At 41.6% G+C, this 15,000-nt stretch overlaps 1 protein-coding gene across 1 annotated transcript in view; it reads left to right on the forward strand.

Annotated features, from left to right (window-relative positions):
- Positions 1-15,000, forward strand: part of npas3 (neuronal PAS domain protein 3) — a gene marked incomplete at both ends in the record, with an annotated part of 307,345 nt that overhangs the window by 190,404 nt on the left and 101,941 nt on the right. Inside the window, 1 exon segment of the mRNA XM_083924082.1 lies at positions 12,033-12,122. Coding sequence (XP_083780208.1) covers positions 12,033-12,122 — 90 coding nt within the window.

Raw genomic sequence — 15,000 nt, forward strand, 5'->3', positions numbered from 1 at the left:
GACATGGCATCTGCTGCTGTTAATGGTTACTTCCTAACTTTTTATCACCTCCTCTAATCTGTTTTCATCTGTTGATTCCTGACAGCACTGAGGAGATATTTTTACTCGTGAGATCCCTTTTTGTCAAACTTGCCACATATGGAGCAGAAAATGTGTCTTGAAAGAGTTTTTCTGGGCTTTGACGCTGCAGATGTAATCTCTGGAAAGGAGCAGGTTGTAATAAACAAGTTGGAATTAGAAATATCTGTACAAACAAACCCCAGCACAGAGTTTTAGTAAGAATATAGAAATGTTTTTGCATGAAGCCCAAGACTTGTTAAAGAAGTGTGTAGAAGAAGTGTCTTCATGCATAAAGTGATTCAGGTTTCTGGTCTTCAAATAGTAACTTACGCATGTTGTGTGAAAAACCTTTATTTTGAAAATCCTGTGCAAATCGGGTTAGACATGTGGTTCAGACGTATAATACAGTACCTATGATTTTAATATGTGGGGTTGTTTACAGAGGTTTCTTCAATACTCAAAAAGCCTTAACGAACGTTTTCCTCGCTACTGTTGCTCATGGTGGAATTGTCTGGTCTGTGTAAATCATAAATAAATCATAGTGTGGCCTTTATTCTGTGGAAAATGTCCTGAGATAGCTTCCGTTATGATTTGACACTGAATTAATTAACTATAGTATAAGTAATCTGAAAGTAAAAAGCAAAACAATTCAATGAAAATCTGATTGGTCATCATTTTAACATGAATCGATGGGAGTCCAGTATATCTGGTTTTAAGACTTGTCACTTGGCAGAAGTCCAGCAGAGCCTTCTGCTTTAAAAAAAAGTGAAGCATCTGATGAAAATAAAAACCTGGCAAATATTGTGATTACATGAGTTTTATTGTCCCGGTGCAGCTGAGGATCTGCTGCTCCAGTTGTTCCAGTTGTTGTTAATGTGTGAACTGGGAGCAAACCGGGAACCAAAAGAGTGAACTGGTGCCGTTGAAAGCCCAGAGGGCCGGACTGTAAAGAGCCATATGCTGTTTGTGAGACACTAACACGTCGCAATATGTTATTAATACAGGCTGTTTACATCTACTCCTGCACGTCATCTCTGTTTGTGCACGCCACACGTCGTCTCTTCTTCTACAGTAAATTGTGTGTTTCTTTATTGTCACACAAGGAGAAAAAACAATATATGTGTCCTTTTTTTTATATTCATGTCATAAATCTACCTTAAAGTGATGACCTGTGCCATCATCTCTTCTCCCTCTGTGCTGAGGGGAACTTGACTGAAACACAAGGTGATTTTCATGAATAATTCATTTCTTTAGTTTTTTTTAAATGTTTTATACCATATGGTTTTGCCTCACTTTTGCACTATTTAGAATAGGTTCATTGTCTATATTACTTTTCTTTTTGCTTTTTATTATTTGTACTTATTGCACCGCGGGACAGAAAGAAACCTATTTTCGATTCCTCTGTGTGTCTGCGACATGTTGCAGAATTGACCATGAACTTGACTTGAAGATGCGTTTATTCAATTAAAGCCGATATGAAACGCAGCACATTCGTTATAAAAATAATATTCACCAAAATAGATATTGGCTGAACAGAAGTGACCCCAGGGGGATTACAGAAACATCTTTTTTTCTAAGAGGAAATGAGGCGGCGTCAAAGTCTGAAAAGATGATGACTCCCAGAGGCGAATCTGATTGGATTAAGTTAAGAGAACGGACCCCGATGGAGAGGCTACGTTTTTTTGGTACAGTCTATGAGCGTGACACTTAAGAGAATCAAACTAATGAATATCAGGTGAAGCTTAGTCGACTAAAATAAAAGATATTGAATTACAACCTGATGAACTATTGTTAGGCGCCCACCTCACTTGCACCTTTTGTACTCACATCCCCTCCTTGAGTTTGTTCAGCGATAACGAGCTCCGATTATCTTTCTAATTCCGTGTAGAAGAAAAAGCTCCACAGTTGTCAACAACGTCCAACACGGAATGATGTGGACCGCCGTCCACATACTTTGGGCCACACGCTTTTACCTTTGTAGAATTCCCATCCCTCTCCGTCTTTCTCTCTCTTAAATCATTTTTCTCACTTTTTATTTTTCTCTCGATGTTTCTCCATTGCTCTTTGTCTCTTCTTCCCCCATTGATCTTCCCTCTTTCTCTCTTTTCACCCTTTAATCACTTTATCCTCCCTCTCCCCTGTTCTCTTTGTTTCTTTATTTCTTTATTTGTCGTTTTCCCATATATCAACCCCCCTTATTTTCTGTCCATTTTACAATTCATTTGTTCTCTCTCTCTCTCTCTCTCTCTCTCTCACTCTCTCTCTCTCTCTCTCTCTCTCTCTCTCTCACACGCGCACACACACACACACACACACAAACACACACACACACACACACACACACACACACACACACACACACACACACACACACACACACACACACACACACACACACACACACACACACACACACTGTTTTTCCATTTGTCATTAAGAGGCAGAGAGCTAGACAGTAACATTTAAACCGCCCGTTCTGAATGGTTAAAAGATGGCCTCATCTGTTGTGTGTGTTGCGTGTACGACTGTGTGTGTGTGTGTGAGAGAGAGATTGATGCAGTAATCTGCAGGAGGTGGGAAGCAGAGGGAGCGAGCCATTCAGCAGCACTCACTAATCAATTGCAATTCTTTCTTTTACTGTCTGAACGCCCAGATTTAGACATCTGTGTGTGTGTGTGTGTGTGTGTGTGTGTGTGTGTGTGTGTGTGTGTGTGTGTGTGTCTGTGTGTTAATTCTTTCTTTTACTGCAGGTGCATTTAGATCTGTATGTGTGTAGAGTCTGTCCTGAGGGGGGCGCTGCTGGAAACTTCATGATGTAATTTAAGCGTGAAGGGGAGCAGCAGTGTGATCGGGTTGAGCCGTCTCACTCTGGACTGAACTGTTGCACACAACCCCACTAACCTTGTATCCTGATCTGTCTGTACTTTTATTAGTAAAGAAGAGTGACCAGATTACAACCAGATCTCACAACGTGGTCATGGTCAGTTTGAATTTTATGTCCCGCTCCAGACACCATTAATAGGTATGTAAGGCTGTGTTTCCTGGTAGTACATCTGCTCTTTCTCCCTTATTGAGAAATTCTGCATCTGGCCTCACCGCGCCCACCGCTGCTCCTGCTAGCTTCTCCCCAAGGCTGATGAGAAGTTCACGATGGTGTGGAGGTTAGCACTGTCGCCCACAGCAAGAGGGTTACTGGTTTGAATCCCGGCTGGGGCCCATCTCTGAGGAGTTTGCATGTTCTCCCCGTGTCTGTGTGGAATTTCTCCGGGCCTCCGGATGGTGAGACTGACTTTTAAGCTTTTTATCAAGTCAAAGCCAAGTCACATCTCAAACCTTAATTTAGTATATGTAACAAACCAATTAGTGTTCATCAGTTTCTTTCCACCTTAAATGAGCAGACAAGGCTTTCCTTAAGGTTTTAAATTAAAGGATTGTTTTGATGGTATTTATTAAATAAAAAGAAGAACCCTTAAACGGCCTTAAATACTGAGGAGTTTCTTCTTCTGCATCATCGAGAGCGTCCTGATGGGAAACATGAGGTCCAGCAGGGAGTGGTGCACTGAGCTGAACACGAAACAGGTGGTGCTGTACCTGCCTAAAGGATGTTTGTACCAGGAGCTGCAAGAATGAAGCTTTCTAAAAGAGACATTAAAGATCCAATTCTGCTGGATAACAGGGTGTTGAGGTGGGAAAAAAGAAACCGGATACACCGGGCCGGCTCTGAGAGGATCTGTTGGCATCTTAAAGATCAAATCAATCACCAATAATCAAGAAATGAATCAGTAGATTCATTCAGAATAAAAACATTTGTTGGTTGCAGCTTTTTAGACATGCGCTGGTCAATTTACAGATTTTGGTCTATTGCTCTTCTCCTCTTACATTACTCGTGTTCTACTGGTTCTATTTGATCTACTGGTTCTATTGGTTCTATTGAATCTACTGTTTCTACTGGCTTAATTACTTCTACTGGTTCTATTGGCTCTGTTAGATCTACTGGTTCTACTGGTTACATTACTTCTACTGGTTCTATTGGTTATACTAGTTCTACTAGATCTACTGGTTCTATTGGTTCTATTGAATCTACTGTTTCTACTGGCTTAATTACTTCTACTGGTTCTATTGGCTCTGTTAGATCTACTGGTTCTACTGGTTACATTACTTCTACTACTTCACTTTGTCCATTGTGTGTCTGTGGATTTAACTAAAAGTTATAGTCTCCTTACGATCATCCCTGAGTCTGTTAAAATATATTTAATAACATCTTAATAAATGGTTGGATTAATACTTTTTTCAGGTAAAAACAATGTTGTTGTTTCGTTAAGAGACTTACGTTTCACTGCAGAGCCGTCTGTTGCTTTCACATAGTTTGATGCTGTTCAATAGAACAAAACATTTCATTATGACGGAGAACTGAGAAACAGGAAGCACACACACACTCATGCACATATGCTAACCCTCCACCTCACTGCCACACACACACAGACACACAGAGACGCACACACACACACACACACACACAAAAGACATCAATACAATCCGTCCACACACACACACACAATAAAATAAATAAATGTACAATCAAAATTGCAATTACCTGCAGAATTTGTGAAGGGTAAACAAATCTGTGCCTCGCCCCCTCCACACACACACACACACATACACACACACACACACACACACACATACACACACACACACACACAGGGAGCGGCGTTAGCGTTCTAGTTAGCATGCTGAAATGAATACAGTTAGATCCAAAGCAATTTCCTTTTATTTATCTTAGCAGCCGCGCATAAATAAAGGCAAGGGCATCCAGGCAATTAGCATAATTACTATGAGGCGGTCTGACCCTCTGTGATTTCATAAAACACATACACACACACACGCACAGGCTACCGCCACAGGGTGTGTGTTTGTATGTGTGTGTGAGAAGACAGAGACAATGACTCTGAGTGTGTGTGCATGACTTTTGTTGTGTCCATTTGTTTCCAACTTGTGTGTGTGTGTATATTCTGTTTGTGTTGTTTTCTCATTTTCACTGGCTTTCGAGTGATGCTTTTTCATACACACACACACACAAACATGCACGCACGCATGCACACACACACTGATACATATAAACATTCGAGCACATGGTCACACATTACTGCTCACATATCTGCACACACACTCAAAATTAACCTGAAAACACATGCATGAAGACACACACAAGCACACACACACACACCAATCTAAAGTCCCAGTGTGTCAGTATGTGTTATTATTATGCAAATACAGTGAAACACAACAAAGGGTTTGGAAAACAATATCCCAGCTAACAGGCTGATACTGGTTCTATTGGTTCTACTGGTTTAATTACTTCTACTGGATCTACTAATGCTATTGGATCTATTGGTTCTACTGGTTCTATTGGTTCTACTGGATCTACTGCTTCTTTTGGATCTACTGGTTCTATTAGTTCTACTGGTTCTATTGGTTCTACTGGATCTACTGCTTCTTTTGGATCTACTGGTTCTATTGGATCTACTGGTTCAGTTGGATCTTCTGGTTCTATTGGTTCTACTTGTTCTATTGGTTCTACTGGATCTACTGCTTCTTTTAGTTTTACTGGTTCTATTGGTTCTACTGGGTCTACTGCTTCTCTTGGTTCTACTGGTTCCATTGGTTCTACTGTATCTACTAATGCTATTGGATCTATTGGTTCTACTGGTTCTAAATGTTCTACTGGATCTACTGCTTCTATTGGTTCTACAGGTTCTATTAGTTCTTCTGGTTCTATTAATTCTACTGTATTGACTAATTCTATTGGATCTATTGGTTCTACTGGTTCTACTGGTAAAATGTAATTACTGTGACACACGGGACATGCACAGGACACAAACCGCAGTCTTACTCCCGGAGCACTTGCTCTCTTAATTACAGGTTGTACTTCCTGAGGAGACTGTGGTCCTTCAACATCTGTAGCAAACTGCTGTGGATGTTTCACCAGTCTGTGGTCACCTCTGTCCTCTTCTACACTGTGGTGTGCTGGGGGGCAGCATATCCAAGAAGGATAAAGCGATCAGGCGGGCCGGCTCTTTAGTCCGCATGAAACTAGACTCAGAGAGGAGGACCCCCCCCCCTCTGCACAGCATCATCAGCACCCAGAGGAACTCCTTCGTCCCTCAGGTCGTCACACTCTCCAACTCCTCACTCAGGGGGAGGAGGAAATAAAGAGGACAGGAGGGAAGGAGAGGGAGCCATTCACTCAATCTACTCTGACACACCTGGACACTTATTAATGAATTAATAATTAATAACCTACTCTTAAACACCTGGACACTTATCTTCTTTTCTTTGTGCAATAACTTTATCCACCACTTAAGTGCAATAATTGAATCTTCCTGCTCATTTCTGTCATATACATTCATTCATTCATCTTTAACCATTTGTCCCTATCGGGGTCGTGGGGGGCTGGAGCTGATCCCAGCTGACATTGGGTGTGAGGCGGGTACTACCCTGGACAGGACACCAGTCTATCACAGGACACATAGAGACAAACAGAGATAGACAACCATTCACACCTACGGGCAATTTAGAGTCATCAATGAACCTAACACCTGCATGTCTTTGGACTGTGGGAGGAAACCGGAGAACCCGGAGAGATCCCACGCAGACACTGTTACAACATGCAAACTCCACACAGAAGGGCCCCAGCTGGGATTTGAACCAGGAACCCTCCCGCTCCTGAATTTTATTTGACCTGTATTCTTACATGGACCTCAGATATATTGGACTAAGAGTTTATTGTTTACTGTATATACTGTATATACCTTCTGTATTTATTTAGCTAAGAGTTTACTGGTTATCCTATACTGTATTTTTTTTTATACCTTACAGGAGTCATCCCAAAGGGATCAATAAAGAGAAGTCTAAGTCCTAGAGTAAAGGTAAAGGGTCTTGAGATAACTTTTGTTATGATTTTGCACTATAAATAAAATTGAATTCAATTGATATTCTCAATCAATCTAAACAGGTCAGTATCTGTTTAAATATTAGGGATGGTTAAGATGGAGGGATCGCATCAAATCCTTGAGGGCCAATCAAGTACTTATTTTTCCAAATCTATTTTTAGAAGTGAACGCATCCCCTTGCAGGAATAATGATGCAAAGAAACACAGCCGACCCAACACCTACTGCTTATTCTCAAGCCAAAAGGTCACAGTTCCCCTTTAAGGATTGAGTTTTCACAACCACAACTTCAAAACATTGTTTCCTCACAAAAACGTGATTTAATCCTGGTTCCTTTTCTGTTAATGATCCGTCCTGCTTTGGAGAACAGGCACTCCTCTGGCGCAGGGATCAGCAGCACTGCCGCAGACACAACGCTCAGTTTATTTTTCTGCTTCCTGTTGGACTTCCACAGCTTTAGTGGGTTTTTCTGAGGAAGAATACATGGCTCACTGAAACAAACTTCTAGCTCGTTCACATCCATATTTTAGAGCTAGTCCTCCTGAAGAGGGGGTCCAGTGCCTTCATGTTGCGGCCCCAAGCGTCACTGCTTTCCCCCTCCATGTTATCTGGACCTTGCACAGTTACCCCATTATGTAGGTCACACACCTCTGATGGTGAGGAGAAGAGCCGGTTCCAAATATCAAAGGTGTTTGTGTCTCAGGTCAAGAGCAGAAGCAAGAGGTGCTGCACACACCAAAAACCTGAGTGCCATTGTTTACCAAGTTAATATGAAAAGAGGACTACCTGAGGAACCGATCACTCACGCCCATCCCTATTAAATATGAAATGACAGATGTTCAGAGCTGGTGTTTTGCCTGGCAGTGTGTGAGACTAAACATACATGTACAGGAATCAAACACACTGTAAGTAACTGTAATGACCAACTTAAAAATTAATGACAGTCAGTTTATGTTTCATGGTTGCTGTTGTTTTGGGTGTTCTCCTAGAACCAGAATGTTCTTAAAGTTTGCTGCTGCTGAAGAAAATGTCAGTAACTGAGCCTTGAATACTGTTCCCTGAGTGTTACACCGACCTTTGTGCATCTTACAACCTTTCACTGACCTTTGGAGCCCCTGGCGACCTATTACTATTATAGGCAGAAAAGAGGAACAGGCTGCAGAATAAGAACAACATTGTTTGGTGTGTGCGCTCTGCTCTTATAATCTGGAGCATGTTTAACCTCTGGGAGCCAACCTCAGATTTAACGAAGCAGTCAGCAAGGTTATGTTTGTTTACAGCACATCTATGTCTGTGTGTTTACATCAGCGTTATATCAGCATAATTTACACACACACTTCCACCTTTCAACTCGCTTTTCCAATTCTAATTAATCCGTTTTTAATCCCTCTGAAACGGGCAGATTTGCTTTGCTTCACCTGGAGCTGCTCATTGCTAAACCTGGACCTCAATCAGACAAAGTGATAAAACTGTGAAGAGAAAAACACAGCTTGTGATTATCTCAACATCTCAACCTTTTCCAACTGTTGTGCTACTTTTAAAGGGGCAAGAAATAATCCCTGAGAGGCTTAGTGGTCGCCTCACAATACTCCAGGACAGCCTCGATCATGGAAGATAGATAAACAAAATACACAAAATAAGACGGGTTACCATAATGAATCCTCCAGTGCCATTCCACCATGTAGTGACAGCGATTAAGGGTAATAACCCAACTGTCAGTTGTTAGTAGCTGTTTTATTTTAATAGCATAGAAGCCCACATACTCCTCACATGCATACATCAATGCAGCATTAAAATTAATGTTCTGTTGTGCATTAAAGGGTTACAACATAGCTGCTGTAGCTGAGCCAATCATCACATGAGCCTCCTCTAAACTGGGACTATACACCAGAGCTGCAGAGATGAGATGACACATTAAGAATACTGGAGCTGTTGGTCAGTTTGAGCTGATGGTGGGTCCAAAAACACAGGACTTTGACCTGGAGGACCGGTGTTCATGTCCTGGAAGAACTGAGACAAACCACCACCTTCATCTGATCTGAACCAAGTCCTTTAGGGACTAAACTTCACAGTCACCTTTAGTGTCTGAACTTAACAGTCACCTTTAGGGACTAAACTTAACCGTTGCCTTTAGTGTCTAAACGTAACCGTCGCCTTTAGTAACTAAACTTAACCTTCACCTTTTGTCGTCTAAACTTGAAACGCTGCTGTACCTTGAATTTCCTGTCCAAATAAGTGTCTGACATAATCTGACATCCTTGTATGCTAGATTACACCATGCTAACATAGTTAGCATCAATCTGTAAATGGTTTGAAATCATCAGATGATAATTGACTTGTTACAGGAGGAAGACACTTTCATGTGAAGGGCAACAACACTGAGAGCAGCGGTCTGGACCAGAACCTGACAAAGCACACACACAGATACACACCTGTGTGCAAGTAACAACCACCAGACCCAGCTAATATATGCACACCATGCACACACACACACACACACACACACACACACACACACACACACACACACACACGCACACACACACACACACACACACACACACACACACACACACACACACACACACACACACACACACACAAACACACGCACACACACACACACACACACACACACACACAAAGTATAAATCAGGGGTGGAGGGTGGAGGGTGGGGGGCGGTGTTAATGAGGAACCCAGCATGGACGGACATTGATGAGGCTCATTGACGATTAACATCTCATTAACATCTAGTTAGCTGAGAGGGCAGACTAAACGGACACAGGCATAGGCGCAGGCGTGATACATTTCTTCAAACATCCGCTGCAAAGATGACTCTTTAGTTAACTTCCATTCTCTAATCTCTAGTCTAATCTCAATTTTTTTTAAATAGTATTTTTTTTTTTTTCTCGGTGTTGTTGGGCAGAAAAAAAAATCCGTAATACTCCTTCATCATATTGTAATTAAAGTGCTCTGAAAGTGTTCCTATTGGTTTAGGACAGAGCTGGAGATTTTTCTTTCTTTTTAGCTACCGCAGCTTTAAGATCAGGTGGGAAAAGGTTTTGTTGTTGTAATACTCATGTTGACCACCAGAGGCTGAGGTGCAACACTACCACAGTTAATAAATAAGGACTCTTTTCATACAGACTAGGTCTAGATGATTTATAGAGACCCAGAAATTCCCCCTTGAGCAATTGCACTTTGGCCAACTGCGGCATGGACAAACGTCTGAACGCAAAGGTATGTGTGTTGTTAACCCGTCCTCATCTCAACCTGTTCTGTCAGCACCCATTGGCATCACTTGTCAATACTCTGGCTAGACCTGTGTGTCAAATGCATGCTGCTCCACTGTGGTTTCTGTTTCAAACATGAGGAACACGTGGTTAGTGTTATGAATTCACACAAAACTATGCGGTTATGTTTAGTCAGCTAAACTACTTGGTTAGGGTTAGGAAAAGATTGTGGGTGGAGATAAAATACGTGCATTTAGAACAAAACTACAGTGAACATGTGACATGAACCACGGTCTCCTGGGTGGCCTGATATTATGTGTTCTGGGTAAGTCGTTCTTTTGGATAGAACTGTATTTCACATCAAATAGTGTGGTCCAGACAATGCTTTAAGTCCTGTACAGAACGTGAGGTCGTGGTGCACTTCAGCCTCTTGTGTCCAAAATGAGTATTACTATATTAAACACTTCTAAAGGTGGGAGAGAAAACAATTAATATCATACTGCATCCTGTGTGTGGTAAACATATAAAGATTTTTTTAAATATTCATATGGTGTAAGGAGATGTTTCCTTCCTTCAGGACATCTTTTCTTTCTGCTCTTCTCCTCTGTCTCTCTTCTTCCTGCCTCGCTCTTGCTCACACATGCATTAAAACAATGATTATATATAGATATTTATAATAGAGATATAGTCATAAATATCTAGGCTATACATTGAGAGTGGATTTAATGCTCTCACACACATACACACACACAGACTTGGTGTATCAGCAGCAACAGTAGGGAACCACATGTAATTAACCTGCCTGACCTCAGCAGTATTAATGCCTTTGTGTGTGTGTGTGTGTGTGTGTGTGTGTGTGTGTGTGTGTGTGTGTGTGTGTGTGTGTGTGTGTGTGTGTGTTTGAATCATTGTATTGTGCTCAAGGAGTCGAGTGCTCTGCCATAATCTTCACCTAACGACAGCATTAGACACACTCAGATCTGTGTGTGAGAGTGTTCCGCCCTGATCTCCGTGTGTGTGTGTGTGTGTGTGTGTGTGTGTGTGTGTGTGTGTGTGTGTGTGTGTGTGTGTGTGTGTGTGTGTGTGTGTGCGTGCGTGTGCGTGTGCGTGTGTGTGTGCGTGTGTGTGTGTGTGTGTATGTGTGCAGACAGACTTACCTCTCCACATATCTGCTGTTGATTCCCACTATTGAATCACACATTATTGTTGTTGGCCGTGTCCAAAATAATCCATGCTGCTCCACTACGGTGGCTGTTTTGTAACGTTGTGATCTGACACTATAAACTACGTGGTTATGTTTAGGCAACAAAACCACTTGGTTAGTGCTAGGAAAAGGTTTCCAGTGGTGTTAAAACAAATTTGTTCGTCATGTAACTACAGTGACACACGGGACATGAACCGTGGTCTCCGTGGTGAAAGTCCAGTGTTTGATCCATCCACCACCCAAACCTGTCTCCTTGTGCAGAGTTTGGGCCCTTAATCCTGGAGCACTTTGTTCTGAGCGTCTGATATCACCGTGGACGGGTAAACAGTTGAAAGCCTGTTACATTTGGCACAGATGGATAAGACCATTGTGTTATAGGGAGGTACTTTTTGTTTCTGTTGATCAACAGTTATTTAAGATGTTTCCAGTGTAAATGAATGGTTAAGTTTAAGTTATAATCTTTTTGCCCTCGGAAATGTGTCACATGCTCATCAACGAGCAGGTGAAACAGTTATTATATACATAAGTTTAGTTCTCTGGAAAGACCTAAAGGCCATCTCTCTTTGTTTTTGTCCCTTCTCAGTCTCTGGACGGGTTTGTATTTGCACTAAACAAGGAAGGACGCTTCCTCTACATCTCTGAGACCGTCTCCATCTACCTGGGACTGTCACAGGTGAGTCACACCTGTCTGTCTGTCTGTCTGTCTGTCTGTCTGTCTGTCTGTCTGTCTGTGAAATTACAAATTAAGCTTCTCAGTTCATCTTGGTGTCTTGGTTCTTGCAAATTCTTCAGCCTGTCTCTCTTCCTTTCATCTATCTGTCTCTCTCTTGCTCTCGCTCTGTCTCTCTCTGTCTCTCTCTCTTTCTCTCTGCCTTGTCATTACCAAAGACAATTCCCAACAAATTAAGGCTCATTTCAAATCTCATCAGCTCGTTGGACGGTTGTTGATTTGTGCAGCGAGCGACGATGCATATTTTATTCCTGTGTGTGTGTGTGTGTGTGTGTGTGTGTGTGTGTGTCAGGGACACTTCATTGTTCTTTGTCAGCTTGGTAACGAGTTCTGCGTCTCAATTGGTTCACTCTCCACCAGTTCCTGTTAATAGAGACAGGCGTCCGTCCTGAAGGTCGACTCATCGACCTTGGAGGTGCTAATAAGTCTGTATTGACAAGCTCCTATGTGTGTGTGTGTGTGTGTGTTTGTGTATATGTGCACGTATGTGTGTGTGTCTGTTTACCTCATAGCTTGTGTCAGCTTGTGTGCAAACTGATAATATGTGTTGTTGAAAAGAGGAAAGTAAAGAAGTAATGTGCTGTAAAATATGGTGAAACACATTTACTTAAGACTTCAGTCTCTTTTTCCGTGTGTCATGTTGAAGAACTTGTGTGTTGATGTTTTTAATATAGACATTTGTAGTCCTTTGTGTGCTTAAGTGGTAGCATTAAAGCACGGTGGAGTTAGCAAGTAAGCATAGCTAAAATGAGCCGAACATACATATAAACATGCACACAACAACACATTTGGGATAGTGAGTTGTATCTGAGCAATGCCATCTTGTTCCAGTTCAGAGCCATTCTGTCCACATCCTGTATGTTAAGACTCCTAGAAAAAGATTTTTGTGCTGCTTTTGGATGTTCTTTCAACAGAAATACCAAAACTAATTCATATCATAATAATCCATAACATTCATATCATTCGACGGATAATACGTTGTTTTTCAGTACTTGCCTGTATTGAATTTGTTATATATATATAAATATTTGAGAAAGTGAAGTGACTGTTCTGATGCTAAAGGAAGCTAATGTTAGTTTACATTGGGTATTTAGTCATTAGTAGTATATCAGTAAGAAGCTGATATTCATATTATCCAAGAGACAACCTTGGGGCTGAACTGCAGATCCTCCGACTTGCCACTTGAGGCATTCACCAAGGGAGTCAATCCCTGTAGACCATCCATTCATCCATCCATCGTCAACCTCTTGTCCTTATCGGGGTCGTGGGGGGCTGGAGCCGATCCCAGCTGACATCGGGCGGGGTCCACCCTGGACAGGACGCCAGTCTATCACAGGGCACATAGAGACAAACAGAGACAGACAACCATTCACACCTACGGGCAATTTAGAGTCACCGATGACCCTAACACCTGCATGTCTTTGGACTGTGGGAGAAAACCGGAGAACCTGGAGAGAACCCACGCAGACACAGGGAGAACATGCTAACTGCACACATGTTAAAATGAGTCAATCCCCATTGACCTCCATGTTAAAATTAGTGAATCCCCATAAACCCCCATGTTACAATCAAGCAATAAACCCCATGTTAAATTGAAAAAATCCCCATTGACCTCCATGTTAAAATGAGTCAATCCCCTTAGACCTCCATGATAAAATAAGTCAATCCCTATAGACCTCCACGTTAAAATGAGTCAATCCCCATAGACATCCATGTTAAAATGAGTCAATCCCCATAGACATCCATGTTAAAATGAGTCAATCCCCATAGACCTCCATGTTAAAATGAATCAATCCCCACAGACCTCCATGTTAAAATGAGTCGATCTCCATAGACCTCCATGTTAAAATGAATCAATCCCCATAGACCTCCATGTTAAAATGAGTCAATCCCCATAGACCTCCATGTTAAAATGAATCAATCCCCACAGACCTCCATGTTAAAATGAGTCGATCTCCATAGACCTCCATGTTAAAAATGAATCAATCCCCATAGACCTCCATGTTAAAATGAATCAATCCCCATAGACATCCATGTTAAAATGAGTCAATCCCCATAGACCTCCATGTTAAAATGAATCAATCCCCATAGACCTCTATGTTAAAATGAGTCAATCCCATAGACCTCCATGTTAAAATGAGTCAATCCCCTCAGACCTCCATGTTAAAATTAGTCAATCGCCATAGACCTCCATGTTAAAATTAATCAATCCCCGTAGACCTCCATGTTAAAATGAATCAATCCCCATAGACCTCCATGTTAAAATGAATCAATCCCCATAGACCTCCATGTTAAAATGAGTCAATCCCCATAGACCTCCATGTTACAATGAGTCAATCCCCATAGACCTCCATGTTACAATGAGTCAATCCCCATAGACCTCCATGTTAAAATGAGTCAATCCCCATAGACCTCCATGTTACAATGAGTCAATCCCCATAGACCTCCATGTTAAAATGAATCAATCCCCATAGACCTCCATGTTACAATGAGTCAATCCCCATAGACCTCTATGTTAAAATGAGTCAATCCCCATAGACCTCTATGTTAAAATGAATCAATCCCCATAGACCTCTATGTTAAAATGAATCAATCCCCATAGACCTCCATGTTACAATGAGTCAATCCCCATAGACCTCCATGTTACAATGAGTCAATCCCCATAGACCTCCATGTTACAATGAGTCAATCCCCATAGACCTCCATGTTACAATGAGTCAATCCCCATAGAGCTCTATGTAAAACTGCTGACTTTCCAGCAGAAATAAACATGTTATTAAAGTGTTGCTCTCTATAGTTAAATTAAACTCCGTTGGGTCTG

Source organism: Echiichthys vipera (assembly GCF_963691815.1).
Source record: "Echiichthys vipera genome assembly, chromosome: 12".
Lineage (NCBI taxonomy): Eukaryota > Metazoa > Chordata > Actinopteri > Perciformes > Trachinidae > Echiichthys > Echiichthys vipera.